Source organism: Moschus berezovskii, chromosome 7 (assembly GCF_049115385.1).
Source record: "Moschus berezovskii isolate FMDL1 chromosome 7, NW_MosBer_1.0, whole genome shotgun sequence".
NCBI classification, from domain to species: Eukaryota; Metazoa; Chordata; class Mammalia; order Artiodactyla; family Moschidae; genus Moschus; species Moschus berezovskii.
Genome location: NC_142466.1, coordinates 50,626,961 through 50,648,529, shown reverse-complemented (window position 1 = coordinate 50,648,529; position 21,569 = coordinate 50,626,961). Strand labels below are relative to the sequence as shown.

The following is a 21,569-nucleotide window of genomic DNA, read 5'->3' as shown; positions in this document are numbered from 1 at the left end:
AAAGTCCGGGCTGCTCTCGTTTCATCTCGGAGGGTACATGCTTTCCTTTTCCTTTGGCACAGAAAGCAAACGGGGTCGTCAGGCTGCCTAGGCGACCCTCTTTTAAAACGGTGTAGGGATCTTGACCGCCGCCCCAGGTAGCCAAACGCCCTCCTGCTGCCGGCGGGGTGTGTGCGACTCGACCCAGTAGCCCCAGGCGCCTTCGGGCCCGCGGCTCTGGCCCAGGGGGAGCGCTCGGCGGATGTCGCCGAGCCTCAGATGCTGCAGTGCGGGGGCGACACCCCTACAGCCGCCTTGGTGGGGCAGGCGCGACCTTGGCGTGAGCGGTTGCTGGTTTCCAGAGTTCTAGAATACGATGGACCAGGGAGCCGCGTCTGTACGGTGCTGGCGGGGTTGCAAGCCGTTTTAGGTCCCGTTTGCTCCGAAAAGTTTTGGCCGCCGAGATCCTCAGGCAACCTGATGCCAAAATGGTGTGGGACGAGACTGTCCAGGATCTTCCTTCTGCTTAGCCGCATCCCCCGCCCGTCAGGCGCAGGTTCAATCACTCGTTGGTCGCACGGTCTCTATCCTCTGTCTTGAGCCCCAGAAGGTGACTTCGGGGATCCATGGGATGTATAGGAGGCTCTCCCAAATGTGGCAGACAGGGGCATCATTGTCACTTCAAGAAATCGATTGCTGGTTTCCCCTCCAGAAACAAACGCCTCACTGGACGTTTGTTTCCCCCTTTCAGTGTGAAGCTGGCCAATGAGTGATGCTGAGAGGCATGGACAGGGTGAGAGCTGAAAAACTCTTGAGTGGGGAGAGGGAGTTCGTTTTCCTGCTTTAAAAGGGCTTTCTAAAAAATAAAAACTTAAAAAGGCTTTCTACATGCCCCAGTCTTCAGAGTCACCGTGGTCGAGGTTTAAACAGCAGTGTAAGAACCTTGACCTCCCCCTCCATGAGAATCCAGCAAAGCAGAAAATTTCTTGATGTATTTATACATCTGGGACAATATGAAACTGTCCTTTTGATTAAGTGCTGCTTGCGGTGAGGGGCAGCTTCCAGTCAGGACATCTTCAGTTTCTGAGCATGGGCACCTGCGTTATTTACTTTTAGATATACACGCACCCCGGGAGACTGTGTGCGAGCCAAGAGAAAGAGAACCACATATGCACACTTGTCTTACAGCCTTTGACCCTTTAATACCTATCACAGCTTTACCCCGTTAATTGTGGTGTGAACACATGCGCGCGCTCGTACACACACACACACACACAGCTTTACCCAGTTATTGTGGTTTGAACACGTGCGCGCGCGCACCCACACCCACGCACCCACCCAGAGCAGGACTGAGTGGATCCAGTCTAGCGAGGTTACACTTACTTGTAACTCTCACTGCTCCCTTTCCAATTTCTTTGATGATTTTTTCCCATAAGTATATAAGCCGCCGGGACTTAGTTCTACTAAGCGGCAGGCCGCTCCTCCTAAATGTGATTGGGACCATATGCTTTCTACATTCATCCTCACTCCGGCTTTTCTTCTCCACACTAACTACTAACACGTTATAGTCACCTTGAAATTTCCTCTGCTATTTTCCAATTAAAAGCTTAATAGCCCTGGAAACGGAGTTCATGTGGTGAAGTTTACCATAGCCCCTTGTTCTGAAAGGCTTTCTGCTGGGATCCCATTATGTGCTTGAATAAACCCTTTCTGCAAACAGAAATGGGACTCGGGGTTGTCAGGTGTTGGGTTACAATAGACTTTGAGGCAGGGGACATTTTACCAACATAAATACAAACCTGTCCCTATAGGGAGATGTTGTCAAATACTGGGATATGGAAAACATTCCCATCAAATATGAGAAAAGGATTATTTCGCTATATCAAATGAGTATTTAGGTCTCAGCCCCCGATGTGCACTGGAGTGAAACGGGGCCCCGGGGACCAAATAATGCAAGACTGTTTGAGTGGCAAAGGGATAGGGTGACTAGGTGACTGAGGGAGAGTGGGTCGCCTTGCAGTGGAAATGTCCCCCAAACCTGGTGCTGAGCTCAGCTGCTTTCCTTTAAAAAAAAAAAAATCGCCACTCAGGTTTCTTATACTCCTGGTTTTGCTGACCATTTATTTGAAGGAAATCTGGGAGAGATCTGGCTTTGAAAAGTTTGTGGTCTCTGCATTCCCAAGAGATTTAGAGATTTCAGTGCAAAAGTTCCCAGATTCAAGTGTCATTCTAGGCCTTCTATGTGTCTCTCATTGTGAACTTCCCACTTCCAAGCCTCTGGGCCACGGGGCTGCGGGTTACCCAGGCCTCCAGTCCCGAGAATTTTTGAAAGTTCCTCCCAGTTGTAGTGCCTTAAGGCTTATTTTCCTCGAGAAGTTTGGGAGGAGAGATTGATGACGTGGTGGGGGTTAGGAGTAAGACTAAGGGGTCTGTGCCCTAAGCAGTTTTGAAGGCAAGCCTCCCAAGGTTAGCAGTCTCTTGCTGGGGGTTCCTTTCTGCGCCCCACGAGGTCCGCAGGTCTGAAATGGGGAAGGTGGGGGGCGGCCAAAGGCCTCAAGGGAAACACACAATCAGGTTCGCTTTTTAACCTACTCCCTTCCCGGAATCGTCCTTTTAGGCGGAGGGTTGGCTGCTGGAACGCCTGGTGGTACTTGAATTCACAGCACACACACACGGACGTTTTCGGGTTGCTTGTTTGCTTCCAGAGCAGTAAAGCTGAGAGGCGCCGACCGGTTGACCATTGCAGCCGACTGGTCTACGCTCTGGATTCGCATTGGATTCGTCCAGACCGCCAAGAGATGAATTCAGGATGCACTCTCTGAAGCCTGCCAACTGACGGTTCCGGGATTGCTATCGCCCTTCTTCGCACTGAGCCATTGTGCTACCCTGAGCCGTAGTAACCACTGCTTTTTATTTTTGTTTTCTCGCATTAGGGGAGCATCTCTGTGCATTTGTGGAGGTATTCTGCTTTAGGCCAAACCCATACACACAAGTATCACTTTAAACAAAGTTTTATGCTGTCATCTTGTGCAAAGGTCCTCTCCCATCCATACCCAAAGACACTGGGGTGGGGGTGGGGTGGCCCCATCCCTTATTCATAACTAGATTGCTGAGTCCATGGGCATTTGAATGGGGTGATGCGAGACCTCTGTTTGATCTCTCAAAGGCCGTTGGGCAGAGGATAGATCATTTGCGGTAACTTGGGGGCGCTAGCGTGGCCCCTCCATCCGCTCTCTTAAAGTTTAGACCCAGTGCTTAAACACAAACTCCAATAGAGCACTTGCCGGCTTTTCAGGACAGCGACTTTTTTTATTACAACATGGAGGTGTAGAAAGGTAAACTCTGCGCCACAGAGGGAGGACTATTTTCCCCTTTGAAATAGCCTGCAAAACGGGTCGTCGTCCTTGGACCAACAGGTTTTCAAAAGCATGTTCTACTGCAGCGGCAAAAGGAAAAAAAAAGTTGCAAAAAAATCAACAAAGCCCCCATTTCTCGAACCAGTTCCAGTGCCCTATCCCCAGGTCCTCCAGCCAGTGGCCGCAGGGCCTGGCTCCCCCAACTTAAAACCTCTTCTCGAGCCGGGACCCTAGTGCACCCGCAGCGCTCAGATAGGTTCCGGTTCTCCCAGAGCTGTGTTTCTGTGGCCAAGTGTGGGAATGAAAGCCGCCTTGGGCCTGGTGCCGCCAAATCGGGCCTGGAGGGAGGGGGGAAGAGAGCTGAAGGGGATCTGCCATCCGCCTCGCCCAGAGGCACCCTCACTCTCGTCCGCGCTGGCCCTCCCTCCCCGCCCCGCGGGCGGGCGCTGCCGCGTCCTGAGTGCTGCAATCCCTCGCGTGCAAGCAGGGGAGGCGCAGGGAGCGTGGAGGAGGGGGCCGTGAGCGCCCCCGTGAGAGTGGCCCGGCGGCGGGTGGCAAGGCGAGTGAAGCGCGGGGGCTCGAGCGGCGCGGGCAGAGAGGAAGGAGGAGTGGAGTGGGGTGGAGAGTGCCAGGGGACCGGGCCCCCGAAGGTGGGGGTGGCGGGGGCGGGGGAGGGGGAGGCGGCGGAGGACGCGCCGGCCGGTCTGCGCGCGGGAGCTGCAGACGCGCCGCCTCAGACCTCAACCAGAGCTCTCGCCGGCTCCCGGCAGCCGCCGCCGCGCCTCGGCCGGGGAGGACGTGCCGGCCACCGGAGCGGCAGGCGGAGCCTCGGCCGACCCGGGACTGGGGAAGCGCCCGCCGGGAGCCGTCAAGACGGCCGCGGCCCCTCCAGCCACCCCGAAGCGCTCGAGGCCGCCTGGACTGCGCCGCCCGGAGGCCGCTTGTGAGGGGGCCTCTCAGCCCCGCCGTCCAGCGGCCCCGTACCGGCTCCCGCCGCCAGCTCGCCAGCTCTGTCGGGAGCCCGGGGCATGAACGGCTACGGCTCCCCCTACCTGTACATGGGCGGCCCGGTGTCGCAGCCGCCGCGGGCGCCCCTGCAGCGCACGCCCAAGTGCGCGCGCTGCCGCAACCACGGCGTGCTGTCCTGGCTCAAGGGCCACAAGCGCTACTGCCGCTTCAAAGACTGCACCTGCGAGAAGTGCATCCTCATCATCGAGCGGCAGCGGGTCATGGCGGCGCAGGTGGCGCTGCGCAGGCAGCAGGCCAACGAGAGCCTCGAGAGCCTCATCCCCGACTCGCTGCGCGCCCTGCCGGGACCCCCGCCGCCGGGAGACGCCGCCGCCGCCCCGCAGCCGCCGCCGCCCTCGCAGCCGCCTCAGCCGCCGTCGCGCCCAGCTGCCGAGTTGGCTGCGGCCGCCGCGCTGCGCTGGGCCGCCGAGCCCCCGCCCGGGGCGCTGCAGGCGCCGCTCGCCAAGCCAGGTAAGGGCCGCGGCGGGGCCGGGCCGGGCTGGCGCCTGGGCGGAAACACTTGGAAGCAGCTCTGAAGGCTGGCCGGCAGGCTCGAAGGCGAGTGTGGCGGGAGTGGGCTGGGCGCGACCTTCCCTCCAACTCCAGCCAAGCCGGCCTTACTTCCCTCATCAGGAGGGCAGAAGCGGCGTTCAGTCTGGACCCGGCGAGGTAGGAGGTAGAACCCAGGTGCCCTCGGGAAAGGCGCCTCGGGCTCGCCAACTGCCTTCTCCAAGTTTAAGGGGACGGGTAGATAAAGAGGTCGAAACAGGACTAGATTAAAATCCACGCGGGCGCACACACCGCCAGGCTTTCCGACTGTGGGCTTGAGAGGCCTCGTGTCTGGAGGTTGGGATGGGAGAGCAGAGAAGGAGCCTAGCCCCACGGTTTGGCCTACTCTGGTCGATTTTCACGGCACCCGGCAACTGGAGCGAACCTGAAGCCTTTCTAGCAGTCTGCTGTGGTCTCCAGCCTTTTGCACTTTGTTGAAGGAAGCCCTGTTTAGAAGCAATAGTAGAAAGGGACCAAAAAGATTCCCAAAACTGTTAGCGGGGACCCAATCTGGTGCACCCAGAGCCAGCCAGCTCCTTTTGCAGGAGTTCAGGTTCTGTAACACCATTTCGCAGGCAGTCCTCTGCAGTCTGTGGTTTTAAAGAAAGACAAAACCTCACCTACAGTGAGGAAGGCCACGCCTGGAGTGCCCTTTCCCTAGTTCTTCGTGGGCCTGGGCCTCCTCCGGTCCTCTCCTCCTCCGCCTCCTCCTCTGCTGTCTTCTAGAGAGCAGGGGTCTGCCCTGAGTCCTGGAGCTGCATAGATCCCCGTACCCACCTTTTTATCCGGTTCCCCCCTTCAGGCCACCAAAACCTTACACACCCCACTGGAGCCTTTCCTCCTGGAGACTTACTAGCTTGCGACTGTCCTGCCCAGCCCAAGTGCTCCTTTGGTTTCTAACCTCTTAGAATTCAGTGGACAGGTGTTTGGTGTTCCTTTTACTGGGGCAGATGTCCAAAGGAAAGAAACCCCATCTTAGGGAGAGGGTTGAGAGGTAGGTATGCTGGGACTCAGAGGTGGAAGGCTCTCGAAGGGCCAAAGCCCTCCTGGGGGTGGAACTAATGGTGGAGCTTCTGCCTACCCCTAATTGCCTTCCCCCCCTCAACCAAATGCAATACTTCTGGTTTCTGGAGAGAGGCTTTCTGGAGCACTGGACTCCTGGGTGGAGCTGGGGACATAACGTTATTTAGGATAAGCTGGTAGGCTGCCTGGCAGGCTCAATTCTGCTGCCCTGTTCCTCAGTTATGCTATGCAGACCCAATCTCTGAGAATATCTTATGTGAAGAGCAGAACTGGGTGTTGTAAGGACAGAAGTGAGTTTGCTGAACATGGATTTTGTGACTGTTTAATCCAAGGTAGGAGATAAGCCTTTCCCTGAGTATGTCCAGTCACCTCCTGGTGACTCTCTTTTGTCAGTGTGATCTCTTCACGTTTTATAGGTTTGCCACAGAGGAGTCAGAGGGGAGGGGAAAGAACCTTCTTTTTGTTTTTCTCTTTTAAATTAGGGTAACTAGGAGAGTTTTGTCTCAGTTCTCAAAGTTGATCTATGCAGGTGCCTTTTCTGAACCTTCCCATTTCCAGTTCCTCTGTCTCCATTTCCCCCAACACTCGGGCAGCGTTTGTGATAGTGCAGGCAGCACCCCCATAATAGTGCATTGGGTTCTAGGGTGCCTGTCCAAGAGGGGTTTGGTTCCTTTCACATCCTGTGCTCTTCACGCCTGTTCTCTGGGATAGCCAAAGTTCACCGTTTCTAAAGCACTGAAACCAAAAACAGCCATGAGAGGTGGGGAGTGAGGGCAGGCAGAAAGGTGGAGCTGGAGAAAGATACATGCTTGGGGTGAGGAAGAGAGGGAGACTGATTGCAACCAGACACACCGAGCCTGGTGCCCTCTCTTTCACCGGCAGCCAAGTGTTCCGGGATAGCCTGAGCCTTTCAAATTGAAAACAAGTAATTGCAAAGGAGAATAGGATTTGACACAAGAAGAGGTCAGAGTGATGGCTTTGGGGGACTAAGCTGTCAGGGACCAGCAGCTCAGTTTCCAGCTGGTCCTGCTGTGTACCTTGCCCATATTATTTATGTAACTTTTGTTTTCTTCTTTCAATTGGTTCAATCCCATAATTCCATTTAACACCAACAAAAAAGCCAGTCACCAATCTGATGATGATGAGACAGGGCAGGAAAGGACTAGATAGTTGTTTTCTAGGAAGGCAGGTATACAAGTGGATCAGTTCTATGCAAAGCTTTATACGGAGAAAGACCATTTGGGATTTAAGTTAGGGAAAACTGCTTGGATGGGACTACTGGTCGCTCTACGTATTTTTTTTGCAGTTGTTCTTACGATGTATTTGTATGTAACATACCATGCATATTGAGAAGCCTGTTAGGTATGGTCCTGGGCAAGTAGCTCACTACTTAGGGAAGTGAAGCTCTATTTGAATCGTAGGTCCACATGTACAGTAAGTTCACAGACCACTGGTGGGTGGTGGTGGTTTAGTCGCTAAGTCCTGTCTGACTCTTGTGATCCCATGGACTGTAGGCTGCCAGGCTCCTCTGTCCATGGAATTTTCCAGGCAAGAATACTGGAGTGGGTTGCCATTTCCTTCTCCAGGGGATCTTCTCGACCCAGGGATCTGAGCCATGTTTCCTGCACTGCAGGCGGATTCTTTACTGCTGAGCTACCAGGGAAGTCCTCACAGATCGTTAGGAATCTGAATATCTGCTGGTGATTTATAGAGATTTGTTTCTGTGGGATTATAGAGATTTTGTTCAAGTACATAGCTTTGGAGACATTGACTTTTTTTATTGGCTACAAATGCAGGTGCAGAAACACACGGTATCTTTCCCCCTCTCCAGAGATCCTTAAGAAAAACATGTGCCCTGGAGAAGGGAATGTTTGTTGGGCAACTGCTGGAGAAAAAACACCTTGTGCAGCGAGCAACGTTAATACCAAAACTCAGCTTTGTAGCTGGAAGAAATTTATTTCCCAAATTATGCTTCAGATTCTTTAAAGGAACAGGAATTATATTATCTAATGGTGTATCATGTTTAACATCCTTTTAAAAGTGGCAGTGGTTTTAAGGAGAAATTTCATATTCTCAGATTATTACATTTAACAATGGATTAAAGCATTTTTTTTTTCCTTTTTGAGAGTACATTTCCCCTGCTGTTTGATTATCATCTATGACTGGCCTGGAATTAGTAGATTTTGATGGAACCTAAAATTCTAGTCTACGCTTCTTTAAATCTATCCTGTTGATTTGTTTCTCTCCCATTCCCTCTTCATCCTTCTCACTTCCCTCCTCCATTCCGTCATGAAAATATCTTGGTAAGTTTGAACATCTTTCAGCTCTTAGTGTATCTGAGTCAGCAGCTTCAACCAGCCAAGCCTGCCTTTCTGGACTGGACTCCAAAGCTCAGGAAAGTTAAGGGTCATGACCAAGGTGGGAAGCTAAAGTTACATTCTTGTGTGTGGCTCCCTTCCCCCACGTCCTCCTCTTCTTCCTGGGTCTCCTTGGGCTTCGAGAGGACAGGTCTGTGGCGATAGACTCTCGCTAGGTTTCATCTGCCATCAAAAGAAATGTGTGAGCAGAGTTTAAAATTTCTTGAAGGTAAAGAAATCGAAAGCATCATATTTGATTAGGAATAAGAGCAGGATTAAGAAAGTAGGATCTTCTTTCCTGTTTATTTCTCCTGAAAAGAAGCGGAACAAGAGACGTGTAGGGAGGGAAGTTGGGAGATTTTGGAAAACTGCCTTTATTTTATCTTACCTCCTGGCCGGCATGTCCTCACATCTTGAATCTTACTCTGGGCTTTTCAGCTCCAGCTTGATTAGGTCCTGTCTTGTCAGCTTCCAAATTTTAAATTTTACTTTTAATTAAAAAAAGAGAGAGACACACACACACCTGTGCCGATACTGAGTGTGGGTGAGTGTGGGCAGAGCGCTAGTCCAGGCCAGAGTGGGAAGTGCTCAGTGACCAGGGACTCGAAGCACAGGAAAAGTGGTAGAAGACCTCAAAGTCTTTCATGAAGGGTACCTAAGAACTTAAAACAGGGTCTGGTTACTTCAGACGTTTTTACCTGGGGCGAGGGGCTTAGTTTTAAGTAATAAAAACCAACCAAACGAAAAGGAAGACGTGAGGCTGATTGGTCTCTTCCAAGCCTGACCCGTGGCCGGCTCTGGGGCAGCTCTCAGCTCGGTCTTTCCCTCTGGAGCCCTGCCAGTGGCCACCTTGGCTCCCTGGCCCTTGCGCTGAGCTCGGCAAGTGCGGGTGACTGGTCGGGGACCCCGGGGGCTGGAGCTGGGACAGACAGGAGCCCCATAGAGGCCCTGGCAGCCGTGTGCCTGTGGCTCCCCTGTGGCTGCCCTGGCCCGCTTCCCCTCGGACCTTGCCCCTGTCCGGTGGCACTGCAGCCGAGGCTGCCTCCTTCCCCGGCTTCTTCTGCAGTGAGCGGTGAGCTGTGGGCGCTCAGCCCCACTGGCCAGGCTCCACCAGCGGCCCACCTGGCCCTCCCTCAGCTTCGCCTTGCCTCTCTGCTCTCCCGCTGTCCGCTCCCTCCCTGCCGCCTCCCTGCTTCCGTAGAGTGCCAGATTTAGCAAAAAGCCTACAAATAAACACACACAAAAATAGGACGTCAAATACTGCACAGGGTAAACTTCTACTAAAACATTCTTTGTTGCTTTTCCCAAGTGCAGATTCCACTGGGCATCCTGCGGACGATTTTATTTGGCAGCTCCAGCCTGGGAGGCGGACCAAGCCCCATTGCCCTCCGGCACCCCTCTGGGTGGGCGTAGCTCTGGCTAGTCTCCCGGCCCCTTTCTCCCGGGGGGAGCCCAAACTGCCCCCAGAGGTTCAGAGAGGCGCTGGTGTCCATCTTGTGGGTCAGAGCAACGGGAGTAGGGAACCCGGGGGGCATTTTCCACATCTCAGAACCAGAGTTTCCCTGCCACCCAGGACAGAACCTCTCCCCCCGCCACAGCACACCCCTCTGGGTTATAAATCTGGCAGATAGTCCTGTTCTCGACTTACACAACCAACTTTTCTTTTCCCTGATGGATGAACTCCCGAGTTTAAAAGATTACAGTAATCACAAGAGGACAGTGTAAATCGAATCTGATAGCAATAACTTTCGGGGAAGGTCAGGCTCAAGTGAAATGTTACCAAGCAACAGGCATTTTGTTTGCAAAATACAATCAAAGAGCATTGATGAGAAATTCTTCACTGCAGCCAGTCAGCACTTTCAGCTAACAGCTTTACAGAGGGAAAGGGAGTAAGTCTTCATAAATCAACGTTCCTGGAGGACTCCGAGCCCCTTTCTGGGAAATGTTGCTCAGAGTCCAGTGAAAACCTACTTGCCTGCCTGCCTCCCCTTTCTCTCTTCCTTTTCTCCTTCCATTGGTTTTTGAACCTGTTGCGGCCCCTCAGCCATTAGTCACTCAGGTCCTGGACCTCCATGTCTCGTGTCATATGGCTCTGATGGCAGGTTGGGCCTTGCATTGGGGTTTGCATGGCCTCTCCTGGCAGAGGTTGGGGCCTGAGTAGTGGAACGCTGACCATTGCAGGCCTATCACCTTGGGATCGAGTCACATAGTGTCCTAGAGTCCCATTTGGCTTTAGGGAGTCAGCCTCTTGTTTGAGCCCTGCAAACCACTGTCCTCAGAAGAAACTAAGTGGAAACTAAACTATAACTAGGCAGGCTTTATTTTTAATTTTTTATATCTTATCATACAGTTAAACAGCTATAAGAAAATCAGCACAGTCAACTGCTGAATAACAATATTATGGAAAACTTAACATTCAGATCATTGGTTTTCTAACAAATCTCTAAAATTTTTGATGCCAGTGACTAGGCAGACATAAATTTTACAAAGCTGAGATCACTGTTCTGCCCCACCACCCTGTAATTATTACTTGTTTTAGTTCAGTATATGTTCCACTCACAGCCATTGTATGACTGTTTAGAACATTCCCTCCCATGAATATAGCAGTCTGACCAGCTGCTGGTCTTTGGGTTACCTGCTGTGTTTCAATGTAAATACAACTCATTGCATAGGTAACTTGGAAATTTTGCAAAATGTTCATTAGTAAACAGTAAGCCTCTCAGTGGTCACAAGGTAAATGCTTTGATCATCTCTGTATAATCTTACCTAGCACAGTGCAAGGCCACATGGTAAAAGATTTAAAACTTGTTAAATAGACAACTGAATAAGTAGCTAGCTGCATTTTTATAAGTACCAAGCATACTTGTATATTTATAGATAATTTCCCTCCTGCTGCTTGAAAAATATTCCTTTCAGAGTCAAGAAAGAGGTCAGAACTAAATTTTTGCAGGATTTACAAAGTCCACAGTTGCAAGCCTTCCTTCCTTAAGTCCAGCCCTTTCTATATCAATGTCTGCTAAAGTATTGGTCCCCAGGAATCATCTTGATTTCTTCATATTACTAAGTCAGTGTTGTCAATAATTTTTAAAAGCATGACTATTTACTCTTCATAGGTTTCCCCCCACCTCAGGAAGAAAAGAAAAGACTTTAGACTGACAGTCATCCCCTGCTATATGCTAGACTTTATCCATTGGGTTTTTTAATGGTTCAGCACTTCTAGTGCAAGACAAAGGTAACAGAAAATGTAAAAAGCATGTCTCCTGTTTGACTTCTGATAGGCAGTGGTCTTTTTTGAAAGCCCCATCCAGCCAGGACTTCTTCCCTGCCATTGTGTGCTTTGTGTGAGATTTGTGTGCTTTGAAAACAACCCATCAGTAAACAGTTATTTAGAGGTGTGTTCCTCAAAGCTCAAGTGAACAGATGAGGACGTCACAATCCCATGTTTCAAAATGCGTGACATGATTTCAAACAGAAAAAAATTAGATCCAGTGGTTTTTGCCCTGGCAAACAGCACCCCCTATGCCAGTGCTTTTTTGTTTTTTATTCTGGATGGATGCTGTGTTTTGTTTTTGTAGATATCATTGGATAGAATGGGTTAAAACCCCCTACATCTCAGTGAGGAGGGTTTTTCATTTTTCTATGTCTTGAGCACAGTGTCTGTGTCGTAGACTTTCTCAAAATCTCTGAAATAAATACTTGGGATTTTTTTTAAGTTGCGTTTTCATATGAAAAAAAAAATCCACTAAAGAAAGTTTAAATTTGTAAACTGTAATTTTAGATTGGAAGTCATTTTTGTGTGAGTGTTCATTTTCTGTCCTTAAAGTCTTATAGCTTCTTATGGCACAGATATATTTTTGAAGTTGGTAGCACTGTTTTCCAGAGAAAAAATTTCCTTCTTAATTGAGTATCTACTTTCAAAAAACATCTTTACCCTTGTGAAGAGTTTATTTCAGGGATAGCTGTGAGTGTTTCTGCATCATGAAAAATACGAAATTGAAGTGTGAACATCTAGAAGATTTTTAAATGTCTAGATGTTTAGCTTTAGAAATAGCAAATTATATTACTTTCAATAACTGGTTTGCAATAGCAGATGAGTGATTTCTTTCTACTTTGAGTCTAGCAGTTTTTGGCGCCTGTATGGTTAGGAGTAAAAATATTATCAATTGAAATATATTCTTACTGTTTAATGTTCTAAGAATTAGGGTGTCAGTTTCAAGAAGAAAGAGGTTAAAACATTTGGAGAGCATTTCGTTTTTCATTTTGCTACTTGGCAGTTTCACATTTCTATATCTCGAAAAGTCTTTGTATTTTAAACCAACAGGAACATTTTATAAAGTTCATTTAGGAAAAAAAAAATCTAGAGATATAAAGAAGCACCTGTTATTAAATTACACTTTATCACTGGGCCCAAGATTCACCCTCTATAATTACTTGTGAAAGTCTGTATTTATGCAAAATAATTTACAATACTTGTAGTTTAGGTTTAACAATACAACCAACACTTGACACCATGAATTTGCAGGGATCATATATTCTGCCCTGTAGGCATTATTGCTGGGTAAGGAGTTATTCTTGGTATAAGGTGAGAGGCTAGTCTGCCCTTGCCCAGTTTTGAAACCCCAGCATCCCTGGATGTTGACTGGGATTCTGTTTACCCAGCACCCCTTAGCAGGACTTTATGTGGTGCTCAGGTGTGTGGATAGCATAGGTGTGTTCCACTCACAGCTTCCTTCAACAGCTTCTATCTTCCCACTGGATATGGTGTAAATTGGGCTGAACTTGGTTGGTTGGAATGTTCTAAATTTGTAAATTTGATTCCTGTGATATCATGTTAGATTTTCTCACTTTTTGGCCATAGCCTGCACACCCCTTGGAGAGGCAGATCAGCCCAGAAATCTGCAGAGAGAGAGTGTGGACAAATCAGTACAATCCAACATTACTCTCTGAGAAGTGGCCACAAGTGCTTGCTGCACTGGGGATGTCACAATGGCAGGTGCAAAAGGTGGCACAAGAAAATGCAGAAGAGACTTTATGCAGCCCAGTGGTTCATGACTGGTAGACAAGCTGCCGACCAGAGGAGATTCTACTGTGGCCTCTTCTGCAGATCAGGAAGATAGGTTCAAAAATAAAATTTTGTATTGTCTGATTTGTAATCCTACCATCCAATATCCAGTTGTTTGGAGTAGTACATCCTTTACCATCTTGAAAAAACTACTACATTTTCTTAATGGTAGATATGGCAGATTAGCCAGAACATTATTCCTTAGTTCTTCTTTGGCTAAACTTGCCCTTTGAATCACTTCTGTAGTCTGAAGCATTCTGTGGAAGAATGAACTTGGTGATAGACCTAGAGACATTTTTCCCAAATGTCTTCAGTGTCTGCAACTGATCCAGGTTGGGGGAAAAGTTACCTTTTAAAATGGGAAGTTAGGTTCACACACTACTTTTGAAAGTAAGCTTTTGAAAATATCAAAATTAGAGCTTTTTAAAAAAATTTGTTGTTACCCCTTTCTTTTCTAGAAGAGCCAGCTGTTTCTTGCTTTAAAACAATCTCACCATCCCTTATATTGCTGTGATGCTGTATATCATATTTCTTTTACTTTTTCATCATAGTAAAATATACATAACATAAATTTTACTATTTTAACCCATTTTAGGGGTACAGCATAGTGACATTAAACACATTCATAATGTTGTGCGGCCCTTACCACTTTCCATTTTCAGAACTTTTTATCATCCCTAACTGAAACTCAGTACCTATCAGACCATACATCTCCGTTACTCCCTCCCCCAGTCCATGACAACACTGTTTTCCTTTTTGTCGCTGTCAGTTTGCCTTTTCTAGGTGTGTTATATACATGGCATCATAGAATGGTTTTCCTTTGTGTCTGCCTTGTTTTACTTAGCATATATTCATGGTTCATCCCCATTGTAGCATATGTGAGAATTTCACTCGTTTTTGAGGCTGAATAATATTTGATTGTGTGTACAGACCACGTTTTGTTTATCCGCTCATCCATCATTGATGGATGCTGGGTTTCTTCCAACCTTTGTTTTTTGTGCATAATGCTGCTGTGAACATTTGTGTTCCATGTGTGCATATTTGCCACTTAGCAAATTTTCTCTGGCTGTGTTTGCTTTCTCCCCACGCACGCATCTCATCTCCCCAGCTTGGTAATAAATTCCACAAGTTAGGGGCCAGTCTTCAATCTGCTGATGTTTTCTGCCCTCGGTGTCTTGCAGGGTACAGTGATAAAAGTGATAAAAGTACCTGATGCTGATAATAATAGATAATGAAAGTTAAATAAGAAAACTGTTTAGAGAAGCACAGTGCTTAAAGCCTTGCTTTATGTCCATATTCCCCCCGGGAGAGTATTTGACTTGTTTTCCTAAGTGAGCAGAGGCCAAGATCCAGTTGTGCGTTGAGTTCAGTGCTGAGTTAACATACTATTGCTGTCTGCTCATTGTCCAGTGTTTAATGATAGAATAACATCAAGAGGAAGGTATAGGGTCGTGGGTCAGGAAACTAGATAGATCTCCCCGCTTACAATATGAACCTGTGGGAGCTTTTCTGTTGCCTTTTTTCTCACTGGGATCAAGGACAACTACCACATTAACCCAGGAGGCGAAAACTGGGTCACCAATCCTAGGATGCTGCTGAAGAGGATATGTCATATTTCTCTTGCAGAAAGGTCTCTTGCGCATATCCTGGAATTGTTACAGAAAGCAAAAATGGCTTCATGCGTGTTGGCTGAAGATGGTCCCCACACTAATACCTGATATTTTGTATTGGAAAAAGGTGCAGTTTAAATGCAAATTTGGGATAGGTATGAATTTGTATCAGACTTACAGTTGAAAGTTTCACCGATATAGTTTAAGGATTTTTTTTTAAGTACTTATTTATGCTTAGAACATATTTATTGGTTTGTAAAGAATCAAAGTTTTGTCTTTTAATTATAATTAAGGTACATCCCATATTAGAAAAAAGCTAACAAATGGGTTTTTGTTTAAGGCTTTTAAAATAAACAACAACAAATAGGAGGAGACAGATTTTAGATGCTGCTTTGATGAAATTTCACCAGCTGGCACTCTGCACATCATCAGGTGTGCCCAGAGAGGAGGTGACAATAAGGCTATTCAGGCAGGGGCAGTGGAAAACACAGGCCAACCGGTTGTTTACAACCTGACAATTGGGTCATTAATAATTTCCATCTTCAGATCAGTTACGTCGGCTCAAGTAGACACAGCCAGTACGTGTTTTAATAAAGATAATAATCTGCTTGTATATAACTTGTTAATAAAGAATATGCTCCTTTATTATAAAGGTCTCTTAGAACCTACTTCTGCAACCAAACCAGTCTTTCTTACTTCTTCCTTCCTTTCTGCCTCTTTAGCACAGTAGTACTAGCTCTCATCAGGGGGTGAGTGATGTTAGACCAAAGTGTTAGATTTACAACTGGTTTACTTCACAGCAAAGCTCTGCTTTATTTGGGAAGCTTTGTTTCTCTCTCTGTCTTTTTTTTAAATATAGTTCAGAAAGGTATCTTGAAGTCCATCCTATACGCTTCTTACACCCCAGGTCCTGGAGTTACGGTCACACTGTTTCATTGTGGGTCTTCTTGCACCCCAGGTCCTGGAGCTATGGCCGCACTGTTTTTGTTGGTGGGTCTTCCTCCAGTTTCATAAGCCTTCTTCAGGCATCTCTTTCTCCCTCTCTGCAGCTTGTCCCATACCCAGGTTTCACAGCTGGTGTTGCTTGCTCTCTGGTACGGGTTACAGGCAACCAAGTCTTCTGGGATCTCAAGTGGCCTTTTAAGAAAGGTTTCCACGTATGGAGGCTTCTTTCACTCTGGCAGTCATATTGACTTGTTATTCTGCTTGGTATCCTGATGAAATGTACTAATGACTAGTTCACATATAACACAGAATCAGCCTAGGGAAAATGGTTTTAAAATATTAAAATTTCCCTTGGGTGTATGGGTCGTGCACCAGCTATTGCAGCTGTTGATGTCCTTTGCTGGCACCAGCCCCCTCATTTGGAGAAAAGGAGCTAGAAAACAAGCCCAAGCTCATTTTTCTGTTCCCTGGGTGGTGGTTATCCGTGGTCTGATCCGTATTTAGACTGTTTCTGCTAGATAGCCACATCGTCTGTGGTTGTGGTTCTTTCTGCACCGTTTTGTGTTGAAGGCAAGCTTTCTTGCACAGCCCATTCTGAGAAATCACTCTGGTGTCTATATCCTTACTTACAGGGTTTGTTTGTTTTTTTGCCATTTGCTAATGACATAGTTAGGATAATTTTCCAGCTTGCAGTATGTTATAACCCACAGAGAAACAGTTCCCCTTGCAAAAAGGGCAGGTAGGGCACATGTGTTCTTTGCATACCAGGAGAGGATTCAACCAGCTGTTCTCTGCTTTTCAGATTTGACAGAAGAACGGCTTGGGGACGGCAGCACAGCTGACAACGCTGAGACTTTCAGCGACAAAGACACGGACCAGAGGAGCTCCCCAGACGTGGCCAAAAGTAAGGGCTGCTTCACGCCCGAGAGCCCCGAGATTGTGTCAGTGGACGAAGCGGGGTTCGCGGTCCAGAAGAACGGGGCCAGCTCAGAAAGCCGGCCCGACAGCCCCAAGTACCCCGGGGAGCAGAGCCACCTCCTGATCGAGGGCCCCTCGGGGACTGTGTCTCTGCCCTTCAGCTTGAAAGCCAACAGACCGCCCCTAGAAGTGTTGAAAAAGATATTCCCCCACCAGAAGCCTGCGGTGCTGGAGTTGATCCTCAAGGGCTGCGGGGGTGACCTGGTGAGCGCTGTGGAGGTCCTGCTCTCCAGCCGCTCGTCCTCCTCGGCCGCTGACCGGACTTCTGCTGGGGAGCCTGAGGGCCTGGTGCTGCCCTCCAACGGGCACCTCTTCGAGCACACCTTGAGCTCCTACCCCCTCTCCTCGTCCAAGTGGTCTGTGGGGTCGGCCTTCAGAGTCCCTGACACGCTGAGGTTTTCTGCCGACTCCACCAACGTGGTCCCCAACCCCCTGGCCGTGCCCCTGCAGCACCCGTTCCCCCAGCCACCCCGGTACCCTCTGATGCTGAGGAATACTCTGGCGAGAAACCAGTCAAGCCCCTTTTTGCCCAACGATGTCACCCTGTGGAACACCATGACGCTGCAGCAGCAGTACCAGCTGCGGTCCCAGTACGTCAGCCCTTTCCCCACCAACTCCACCAGCGTCTTCAGAAGCTCGCCCGTCCTCCCTGCCCGCACCCCTGAAGACCCTCGGATCGCTATCCCCGATGACGGGTGTCCCATGGTGTCAAAGCAGTCCATTTACACCGAGGACGACTATGACGAGAGGTCTGACTCCTCAGACTCCCGAATACTCAACACGTCATCTTAAAGTACCGCCCGATGGGGGTGACCAGGTGACATTTTCTGAGCATTTGAACCCTGCGCCCCTCCCCTTGCGGAGAGGCCACGTCCTGTGTCTACCTTCTCCTGCCATATGACAAAGTGACCCTGCTTGATTCTAGACCTTAGCAATAAAAACATAACTTATTTAATTTCTTGCACTTCACTCGGAAAATGCCAAATAGCTCTGCTCTGTGGCTTTAGTGCTGAATGTTGGTTGTAAAAGAGAGTCTGATGCCAAGAATGGTCTGGGGAAAGCCTTGGGCCTGTGGAAAGATGTCTTTGGGGACGTACAGCCGAAGGTCGGCCCCACCCCTAGACTCAACCTGGAATCTTCAGTAACATAGTGTACTTGAATGCAATTCTGTAAAAGAGGATTCCTCAGGATAATGAAACCTAAAGAAGTGATTTGGTTGCAAATGGACTATAAACAGGGGCCTCATATTCCTATGCTAAAAATCCTTCTTGCAATTTAAAGAGAGACTGCACTTAATAGAGTGAACTACTCATATGCTTATTTAAGGTTGGACAGTTTTCAGAGACAGACTCCATTAAGAATTATTCTTTTCACATGGCTGAATCAAAACATGTGTAATGTCAATGTAAACCCAATCACAGCTGTGACTGCATGAAATATATTGTGAAATGAACACAAGATTAAGCTTTGTCAGGTTAATGTAGCATGCTAAGGACTCTAGAACAAAATAAACTAAGGAGATGATCTTGGTTTATGTCATTTCTGCCTATGGAAAGAGGATCTCTCAAATAGAAACTTGATAAAAAAGCTACTTACTAGTGCATGGATCAAGGTTTCAGTTAAACGTGACACTGCTTGAGAAATATGAATGGCAAAGCTTTGAGGCTGCATTCAGAAAGACAGAATTGATTGTTCAAGAACAGAGTTAATTCCTCCATCCATTTGTTCCTTCAACAGATACTTACTGAGTGCCTACTCTGTGTAAGAGGATGCTCTTTGTATGTTATTGTCCAAGTTACCTGCCCATGTGTCCAAGATAGCAGGGATTATATAATGTAGAATCTCATTAAAAACAAAGTAAAAATGAAACAATCTACAGTGTGGGAAGTAAGCAAAGTGCTTAGCATGGTCCCTGACATACAGAAAATACTCAGGAAAGGAGAGCAATTACTCCTGTTAGGTTCAGATTATACTCCTATTTGCAGCCAGGATTGTAGAAGTGAATTCCCTCCTTCTCACCAGAGAAGATGCCATTCCGGTTTGGCAGATAACCACAACAAAATGTTGGAAACCAGGACTTTCCCCCTTCATTTAAAAAGCATTTGGGTGGTGCTGTACTTGGTCAGATACTTTTATATGTGAGTTTTTAAACAGTAATATACAGTGGTGCCCACACCAGTCACTTCTTACTGTTTCCTTTCTTCAGAGTGCTGGAGAGGAAAGATGACTGTCCAGGTTAGACAATAAACTTATAAATGTGGAAGGGAAAGAAAATAAGAAAATAAACGAAAGCCTCTACATGACAAGGGTGCAGAGAAAGAGCGCCCCGCACAAGAATAAGTCTTGAAGTGATCTTCAGTCTTGGAGGGAGAAGGGCAAATCCTCTTGGCCTGAGGTGCTTCCTCAATGGGGAACAGGAGCTAATGTCACCTGCCCACCATCCTTGCATGGGTCCCAGGAGAAAAAAAGATACTTAAAATCTCATTTTTGTTTCTATTGGGCACCTTGGGAATGAGAAATCATTGAGAAAAACTCCTTATATTAGTTGGACTAATATGTATTTAATTGACATGATTTCATACGAGGGTGTTTGAAGTAAGTGTGATTTGTTGTTAGGGTTATATTTATTTTTTTATTTGGAGGATTATTTCCTTATAATATTGTGTTGGTGTAGGCTGTACACAACACCAGTCAGTTTTGTGTGTGTGTATGTATATAAATAGCCGCTTCCTCTTGAGCCTCCCTCCCCGCTTCTCATCCCATCCCTCTGCTGCTGCTGCTGCTGCTGCTAAGTCACTTCAGTCGTGTCCGACTCTGTGTGACCCCTGGACGGAAGCCCACCAGGCTCCCCCGTCCCTGGGATTCTCCAGGCAAGAACACAGGAGTGGGTTGCCATTTCCTTCTCCAATGTGTGAAAGTGAAAAGTGAAAGTGAAGTCGCTCAGTCGTGTCTGACCCTTAGCGACCCCACGGACTGCAGCCTACCAGGCTCCTCCATCCATGGGATTTTCTAGGCAATAGTACTGGAGTGGCTTGCCATTGCCTTCTCCGTCCCTTCCCTCTAGGTTAAGGTTATGTTGAAATATTAGTATTTACATAAATGAAGAAAGTGAGGGATAGAGAGGAGAATAATATAACCCCTGATTCTAAAAACATGTGTCCAGGACATTTTATATGGTAGTGATGGGCTAATGGCAGAGCCTACCTAACATAATTGGATTTTCAGAGGTATCTTCATCTCAAAAGTTTATCTACATTTATCTAATAAGTACAGAGAAGGCAATGGCAAGCCACTCCAGTACTCTTGCCTAGAAAATCCCATGGATGGAGGAGCCTGGTAGGCTGCAGTCCGTGGGGTCGCTAAGGGTCAGACACGACTGAGCGACTTCACTTTCACACATTAGAGAAGGAAATGTCAACCCACTCCAGTGTTCTTGCCTGGAGAATCCCAGGGAAGGGAGAGCCTGGTGGGCTTCCATCTGTGGGGTCACACAGAGTTGGACACGACTGAAGTGACTTAGCAGCAGCAGCATCTAATAAGTAAGTGATCACAAACCCCATATGAGGTGATAGTACTATAAAATCTGTCACTTCTTTAGGTTGAGTGACCTGGGTTGAGCAAAACTGGCTTAAGATACCATATCTTGACAGTTTGATTTTGCCCACAGATTATCAGAGTCCTTGCCTTCTTTTGCCAATGGCCAGCAATATGGAAATAAGGCAGCTCATTCCTGGGTTACTACAGGTATGTTTGATCCTTAGCATACTCTTCTGAAGCAAGAAATAACTTACTTTGGTGCAGTAAGTGTAGTCAGGGGTCAGAGGGAGAAGTCAATGGTAAAGATCCTGTGCCCTGCTTCCTGTGTTCAGTTTTGCTTCTCCTGCAGTTCTGACATCTAAGGCCCCTCTAGTAAAAGTGGCAAAACCTTTTAGATTCCAGCTCAGTTCTGAGACCATTGTGCCATGGTGGCGTGTAGAATCAATGGAAATGAACACTTCTGCTCATGGGCACTCAGTTAATCCTTCACAGGAAAATCAACATCTGGATGAAAAGTGAAAAACAGCATCATTCAGCTCCTAGTTAAATCCCATCATCACACAGACAAAATATCTGGGTACTTGGCTGTACACTTGTGGTTGAATCAGGCCAGGCTTTTAGAGAGTTAACTCATATTAACCACAGTGCCCCTCTCCCCTGCTAGTCTTAGGGTAAATGCTTTGTTAGTCTGTGATGTGAGGATGGGTGAGTTGTCATGGTATCCTGCTCAGTTTGTCTCAGAGTGTGGTCCAGGCACCCAGTGCTTGATTTCTAGTTTAGATTCCTGGGCTCCACTTGTTGAGTTCACAACCCCTGTAGCCTGAGCTCCTACATTTTTACCATCCTCTACAGGAAATTCTTAAACTCATTGGGATTTGAGAACCACCTCACTCTGCATCACATCCTTGGGTTCCTTTCTTAGATCTATGTCAAGTAATAGCAAAAGAGCTGAGGGATGTGAACTCTGATGGTGGGGATTTGGAAACCCCGCTTCCACTCCTCCCTGCTTTCCTATGCAAGAGGAAACTTCACTGTGTATGCATGCAGTCTTCTTTAGCTCATACCCTGGAGATGGTTCAAATTAACTTCAGGGTCAGTGTTAATGATTAGATTGAGTGCACCTTTGGGATCAGAAATGCCTGTTTCTGGAAATTTCCATTAGTAA

The 21,569-nt window shown here is 47.6% G+C and overlaps 1 protein-coding gene across 1 annotated transcript; it reads left to right on the top strand.

The window, feature by feature from the left end:
* The first annotated feature begins 4,234 nt into the window (after positions 1–4,234).
* On the top strand, positions 4,235–18,692 carry DMRT3 (doublesex and mab-3 related transcription factor 3). The gene is made up of 2 exons (XM_055427446.2): positions 4,235–4,814; positions 16,692–18,692. Exons 1-2 carry the CDS (start codon positions 4,364–4,366, stop codon positions 17,657–17,659), a joined length of 1,419 nt encoding a protein of 472 aa, XP_055283421.1. The 5' UTR covers positions 4,235–4,363; the 3' UTR covers positions 17,660–18,692.
* The last annotated feature ends 2,877 nt before the right edge of the window (positions 18,693–21,569 follow it).

What these genes read in the sequence shown, in the direction of transcription:
- DMRT3 (XM_055427446.2), top strand. Translation starts at nt 4,364, where the DNA reads ATGAACGGCTACGGCTCCCCCTACCTGTACATGGGCGGCCCGGTGTCG. An exon ending in GGCGCCGCTCGCCAAGCCAG is followed by an intron (nt 4,815 to 16,691) that starts GTAAGGGCCGCG and finishes TCTGCTTTTCAG; the next exon opens with ATTTGACAGAAGAACGGCTT.